Here is a 7,806-nt window from a genome sequence, read left to right on the forward strand (position 1 = left end):
AAGACAGGAGTCACAAAAAGCAGAAATAGAGATAAAATGAATCACTAACCTTTGATGATCTTCATCAAATGACACTCATAGGACTTCATGTTACACAATACATATATGTTTTGTTCGATTAAGTTCATATTTATATCCAAAATCCTCAGTTACATTGGCGCCATGTTCAGAAATGCCTCCAGAATATCCGGAGAAATTGCAGAGAGCCACATCAAATAACAGAAATACTCATCATAAACTTTGATGAAAGATATATGTTTTACATAAAATTAAAGACAAACTTGTTCTTAATGCAACCGCTGTGTCAGATTTCCAAAAAGCTTTACGGCAAAAGGACAATATTCAATAATCTGAGAACAGTGTTCAGCCACAAAAGCAAGCAGTTACCGCCTAAATTGTGGAGTCAACAAAAGTCATAAATAGTGAAGATTTAAATCTAAATCTTTGCTGATCTTCGTCGGAATGCACTCCCAGGAATCCCACTTCCACAAGAAATTGTTTTGTTCGGTAATGTCTATCATTTATGTCCAAATAGCTATTTCTGTTAGCGTGTTGGTAAACAATCCAAAGTCAGGAAGCGCGTTCACTAAAAGCAGACGAAATGTCAAAACGTTCTGTAACAGTCAGTAGAAACATGTCAAACGATGTATTGAATCAATCTTTAGAATGTTTTTAACATAAATCTTGAATAACGTTCCAACCGGAGAATACCATTGACTTCAGATGTGCGATGGAACAGAGCTCCCTCTCATGTGAACGCGCATGGTCAGAGCATGGTCAGCTCATGGCAGACCTTACTCATTCCCCTCTCCTTCGGCCCCACTTCACAGTAGAAGCATCAGACAAGGTTCTAAAGACTGTTGACATCTAGTGGAAGCCGTAGGAAGTGCAAACTGACCCATATCCCACTGTGTGTATCGATAGGCGATGAGTTGAAAACCTACAAACCTCAGATTTCCCACTTCCTGGTTGGATTTTTTTCTCCGGTTTTTGCCTGCCATATGAGTTTTGTTATACTCACAGACATCATTCAAACAGTTTTATAGACTTCAGTGTTTTCTATCCAATACTAATAATAATATGCATATATTAGCAACTGGGACTGAGGAGCAGGCAGTTTACTCTGGGCACCTTTTCATCCAAGCTACTCAATACTGCCCCTGCAGCCATAAGAAGTTTAAGAAGGAAATAAATTCCACATGTTAACTTTTAACAAGGCACACCTGTTAATTGAAATGCATTCCAGGTGACTAGCTCATGAAGCTGGTTGAGAGAWTGCCGAGTGTGCAAAGCTGTCAAAGGCAAAGGGTGGCTACTTTGAAGAATCTCATATATAAAATATATTTTTGATTTGTTTAACACTTTTTTTGGTTACTACATGACTCCATATGTGTTCCATACATACAGTGGGGAGAACAAGTATTTGTAACACTGCCGATTTTGCAGGTTTTCCTACTTACAAAGCATGTAGAGGTCTGTAATTTTTATCATAGGTACACTTCAACTGTGAGAGACRGAATGTAAAACAAAAATCCAGAAAATCACATTGTATGATTTTTAAGTAATTAATTTCCCTCCTACCCACGCTGGGAGCGTCGACACGGCTGATTAGTCTCCTCAGAAGTCCACTCTCACAGAACGAGTGCAAGGAAACAGACAACTAAGAAAAATGACATTGTGACATCTTGTTGACAATCAGAGACTTACACCTGAAGACGAAAGACCAGACCATCAGAGATACCCTCTCATACCCAACGGAGACATTCAACACGTAAATACATGCATTACAATTCTGACCCATAAGAGCGGCAGTTTGGGGCAAGGTGTTAGGGTTAGTTTGTGATATTTGTAGTTTACAAATGCATCCAAGTGTTGCTTTTCTCTCTCTCTTTCTTTACATCTCCATCATATGTAACACATGTCATATTGTGTTGGTCCACTAGGGACCGGTTTCCATTGCATTAAGTTCTAACCAATAACCTAGACTGTTTGTGTATGTGCATCTTATGTTATCATTTAGCTTGATAATAAATAAATACTCAACTCAATTTGTGTGGTACGGAATAATTAGTGAGACCCAGGTTTGTGCAGATATACAAGTTATGCGACGTTCAGAATGAGACTGATGAGGAAATTCAGGAAACGGTAACTCATTAAACAAACTTTTCCCGTGGTGCCCCAGGTTACTGAGTTAATGGTTACATGATTAATTTAATCACGTAATTATAAACATAGTTAATTATTCGATAAATAGCATGTCGTCACATTAACGATAATAACGTCACGACACTAATAAACGGCTAATCGCTAACAGTCGTGCTAAAATGCTCATGCATTCCAATGCTAAATGCTAACGGTAGTACTAACGCTAGCGGGAGTGCAAGCTAGCTAGCTAACAAGCTCAACACACACAGTAATTATACACAATAGACCACAAAACGTAGCTACACATAATGACACAGATCTCAAGGCACTTACATTTATTCACTCACAATTAAACATCAGACAGACAGGGATTCAGTCCACAGGACGAAGAGTTCAGCAGGAGGGAAACTGGTAGTCATAGACTAACTGAAAGGCCGCTGATAGGCTGAAGGAGATGTGGTGATAAGTAACTGGCGTGACCTTGACCAATAAGACACTAACAAAAGGGGGGAACCTCTGAATGTGAGACTAAGCTTCCCGACTAGAACTAACCAGAAGGGATGGCTATAATCAGCTAACTGAAGCTGGCCGTTTTATAAATTTAGCTAGCTAGTAATTTAACAAATTTGATCCATATTTGGCATAATGGAAAGTGTGCTTCCAGACCAGAACCCTGTGAAATGTGAAAGCAAGTTCAAGAATGACAACACCTCTTCTTCTCTGGACACTTTAACCTGTCTCTYTCACACTGGACACTTCCGATCCCCAGTAACATGGGCACCCCTTCAGTTGGCACACACAAACAYTATCCACCAAAACTACACAATCCCCTGTCCTCATGCACACTTCCCACATATTGGAATYCCTCCTACACACTGCTGCTACATGACCATAAACGTTGCACCTAAAACAGCACAGTGGATTCGGCACAAAAGYTCTAACAGGATAATCTTCTTAAGGATCGGTGTCCGGGACAACTTGACAGAAGACATTAGTGCTCATTTTAAAGGAGGTAGGTATGGACTTCAGTTTGGACTGATCCTAAAAAGAGAAGAACAATAATATTTTTTTTGTAAAGCCTCATTGCTTAACTTTGAGAGGGAAGTTTAAGGACCTGTATGTTTTTGTTGCTGAAGGGAAAGGTGCATTTAAATGACMTAATTATAGAAATTGTTGTGCACGTCTAAGATTGATTTAGCTCTAGAAACGTTCACAGATATGAGCTTGCCAACAGAGAGAGCATGATAGTTATATTGTTAGTGTTCACAAGCAGAAACACAAGTTCAAAATAACACAAAGAGTGAAATGTATTTTGTCTGATGGACAGAATATGAGCATCTCTTGATATTCTATCACTCTTTCACTATATATTTGGTGCCGCAACTGGATATATTTTCTGAACTGACATTCAAAAACCCACCGTCTGGGAAAAGAACAGTGGATCCCAAGCTCTCAGACCACATAGGCTGTGGTTATTCCAGAATCCCTGGGATGTGTCATTCCTCCTCTTTTTATTCTGCATGACTGAAAGCTGCTGGGAAGGAGGACAGGATTTCTCTGAGGCTGGAGTCATTCTAAAGCACAGAATTGGCCCTGTGAGAGAAAGCTTTGAATGTTKACTGACTCCATAGATAACCATCATTCAGCTGAAAACTTCAGTGGGACTTCCTAAAGCCAAACTGCAGGCTTACGCTCGATGAATAGCTGGCACTTGCTGCCGTGTGGAGAATGTATTCTACACACATTCTCAGCACATAATTTGTGTGTTTTTTAAGGATCCAGAAAGTTGTTTCAGTGTCTTTTAACACTCATTTGACATTGGAAAAGTTGACTGATTTCTTACTGGATTTTTTATCCCCCTGATTAATTATATTTAAAGGGTAGTCMTCTCTGCTACCATGAGTCTGGGAAAACTTCCAGGGATTAAAGGCCTAGTGTCGGGCTCTCAGGGGAAGAGGCGCTTTAAGAGCGAACTCTCCGTGGACATGATCAGCCCACCGCTACCAGATTTTCGCCACGCTGTGCACGTGGGCCGCGGCGGCGATGTGTTCGGGGACACCTCCTTCCTTAGCAACCATGGGGGCAAAGGGGAACCAGTGAGCCCCGATTCACCCACCAGCAGCACGAAGACCACCCGCTTCTTCTCCCGCACCCTGAGGCATGTACGCAGGTCCCCCGTGCCAGGATCGGTTCCCGTGACCTTTCACCCCCACCGCCTCCTGTCTCACCCATCATCAAGAACGCTATCTCACTGCCCCAGCTGARCATTGRCATGCCCAACGGCTAMCAGAGGGTGCTGTTCCCCAGCTCAGTGAGCTCCCCAGATGCCTCCCTCTACAGCTACGGTAAGAACATCTGTAATGGGAAAAAGCACATACACACACATGGACACGCATGCRCACACACACACACAGGTTGCCATTTCCTCTTCTCAAACCTCCAAACAGTCAACAAACAGATCATTTTTTTCTGAGTCATCTGAAATTACCTTCGTTACACCTGCGTASAATTAAGCCTATAAACACAAACAAACATAGCTGGGGAGAGAAAGATACCGAGAGGGCATTTCCTGTCATCTTTTGTGTTTGTGGGCTGCTTGACTGCACCGCATAAACCCAACACTCATCATCTTCCTTTTAAATCACTGCTGGTACAGCGAAACTGTGTGTGTGTGTTCAGGGGTAGGGTTTTTAGAACAGTATGTGGGATGTCTGGAATTCCCCCCAGCCACTGGAATAGTTACCCAACTCAGATGGAATGTACCCAAATAAAGAGCACCAACAGAGGGCACAGAGAGCTAGATGATCTGGGGGATCTACAGGTTAACTCACACTGGTCATTTCTTTAGCTCTTCTTTCCTCTCCTGTCCCATTTTCCTCTCATTCCTTTTCTACTCTCCACRTCATCAACTTTWWAAAAMTKKAWGTTCCTTTCTCTTTCCCACTCTGTTATCCTCTATATATACCATTCTGGGTCMTCMTCTCACTTCCCTTTCAGTAGCGGCTGAGAACTGTCCACTAGGCATAAAACCAAGCCCTCCMCCCATCCCCCACCCAGGTAGCATTCAGAAGCAGTGAAGTCATGGCACCGTGGAATGTGTGTGTGGGTTGGGCTGGTGCTCTGAAACGACTAAACACYTTGCTTGTTTTATACTGTCACCCTCTGGCCAATGAGGCAAACTGCAAGGCTCCCTGACATTATTTTCAATGCACTTTTTTGAAAGTTGGTTTCTCTGTCTAATGAAAGTAATTGGATATTATACYGTAGCTGTATTAATAGAATAGAMAATGGCCTTTTTCAAGGCAAGAACTGTTCTAAAAATGTTTTACATTTTAATATGTTTGTCTCCGTCCTGTCTGCAGTCTGGTTTCGTCACACTACCCCGCCACTCCCGCCTTGATAAACAGCTGCAGGACGTCACCGGACTGTTCGCTCCGGACTTTCACTGTGGCTCGCTCCCAGACAACGACGGCTTCGAGCTAACGCGCTCTGACTCCTTCACCTCGTTCACAGTGGACCTTGGCCCCTCCCTCATGAGTGAGGTTCTGGGCATGATTGACAGCCCCAGTTGCCTCACTATGCCCAATCACAGCTGGGAGTTGGGGGAAGAGGAGGAAGAGGAGGAGCAGAGCTCTGTGTTTGAGCTGGCTGTGCAGAGCCCCATGCAAAGCTCATCAAACCCTTCCATATTAAGCACTCCGCTCAAAGTGAATGTGAACAACAGGGGAGAGGAGGAGGATGAAAGATCTCTTAAGACGCCAGACGCATCTATGGGGTCTCCTACACAGGTAGAACCAGTTATGGAAGCTGAGAGGTTCCAGAGGGCAGCTGACGTGCTAGCGCGTCACTACGGGGGAGGCTCCTTCTCCAGGAGTCAACGCAGCGATTCTGCCTCCTCCTCCTCCTCACCCCTCAGCCAGCCTAAAGTCCCTTACRCCTTCCCTGAGGAAGAGGAGATCAAAGTCTGAAACATTTACCAAATGTCTATCATTGTGAGGAGAAGAACCCTTTTGATCATTAGACTACTTACTGGGTGACCTTGGTTCTGAATCCTTGCACTCAAGACCTTCATGTTTTTCAATAAACCTTTTACATGAATGATTTGAATTGGAAAGCCTGTCTCTTATACACATCTTACATGAATGATTTGAATTGGAAAGCTCCTCCTCRTAATGATAAGAGCTCTCTTGTCTACCATCTAACAACTGAATCAATACTGTCTCTTGTTCAGTTCTAGAGAAGCTTGTGTAGAGTTTGACAGACATGATCTGACAGCAACATTGGACAGGGTATATATAAAAAACAACCTTTAAAACATGACAGGTTTCATTATATMTTCATAAGAAATATACCTTATACTAAGCAGATCCCATTAAACTGTTATTAAATTCTGGGATGGAACAATCTCTTGGTATCGTGCAACTCTGTGCTATATCAGCTGCAGTGCAACAGTCACACAAGATGCCGTACAACAACCAGAAGGAAGGACACAGTGATCATGAGCCAAGGCTGTGTCTGTCAAAACCACTCATAGTGGTCATTCACAGACATGCCACATGGATGTAAGGAACATAATACATTTTATTTTTAGAAGACAAAGGTAGGATTTCCAGCCTAATGACACACTCCTTCTGTGAAAAGGATTGAAAAGGAAGATAAAACATGACTATCTGCAAAACTATTTGTAACAGTATGTGGATACTAAAGGGACAATACATTTTGTTTTGTTTGATTTCGTTTCTATCCACCTGACCTAAATTGACATATCTTCACTGACAAAATCATCTCAGTTAGACCTAACACAAAGCCAGTTTCATAAATGATAATTTCCTGAGAAAAGTTTGATAGGAATAAATCTTTTCTCACTAATATCTGGATTAATATCTGAGATTGCACTGCATGCTAAGGTTGAAATGAAGGGTGTGCCCTGTAAAATGTCTAAAACTAATTTTGGATACACAGCCCTATAATCGTTTAAACCTATAGCTGCCTTACAGTGATAGTTATTGTCAAGTACTTTTTCCAAGTATGTTTGTTCTCAGTGTTATGTTCATACATGTGAGTATACTTTTCTTTTTAAATAACAAGGAAACAAATGCATTGTCATACATGAAGGTAATCAAATTAAGTTGAATATTAGCTATGTTCATAAGACTACAGGCACTCTACTTAAAATGACCAGTAGAGACATGTATGTGATGTCACATATGAATACAGTATGTATACGGAATAAAATATGACTGTATAATTTGATCCATTTACCAGTAGCAGTCATAGCAGTCATATTCTTAACAATAAATACAGTTTTTTAATAATCATTGGCTCTGTCCTTTTTGACACATTGAGTGGATACAGAAAATATACAGAAACAAGTAACAGTGATTTTCAACCAGGAATGGATATTCACTATAGACCAGGGGTAACTTAATTCAGCCGTGGGACGATTTATTTCTGAGTGAATAGGGGCTGGAAAAATATGATAATCATTTGTACACTGCAAATTGACCGCAAGTAAGACCAGACAGATATTGTATTTGGATATAACGTAATCCTTTCATACCATACATTGAGACACTATCACGTGTCTCTCTACATATTCAAGGGAATACTTGCGAACAGATTTACTAGATTAACATCATAATTGGTCCTAAAAACTACATT

General features: G+C 41.4%; 1 protein-coding gene across 1 annotated transcript; it reads left to right on the plus strand.

Annotated features, from left to right (window-relative positions):
• The first annotated feature begins 3,137 nt into the window (after positions 1 to 3,137).
• On the plus strand, positions 3,138 to 6,255 carry LOC112072158 (cdc42 effector protein 1-like). The gene is given in 3 exon segments (XM_024139576.2): positions 3,138 to 4,305; positions 4,308 to 4,490; positions 5,500 to 6,255. Coding segments are annotated over 3 exon segments (1,059 nt in total). The 5' UTR covers positions 3,138 to 4,043; the 3' UTR covers positions 6,114 to 6,255.
• The last annotated feature ends 1,551 nt before the right edge of the window (positions 6,256 to 7,806 follow it).

The sequence above is a fragment of the Salvelinus sp. IW2-2015 genome, unplaced genomic scaffold, assembly GCF_002910315.2.
Source record: "Salvelinus sp. IW2-2015 unplaced genomic scaffold, ASM291031v2 Un_scaffold1845, whole genome shotgun sequence".
NCBI lineage: Eukaryota > Metazoa > Chordata > Actinopteri > Salmoniformes > Salmonidae > Salvelinus > Salvelinus sp. IW2-2015.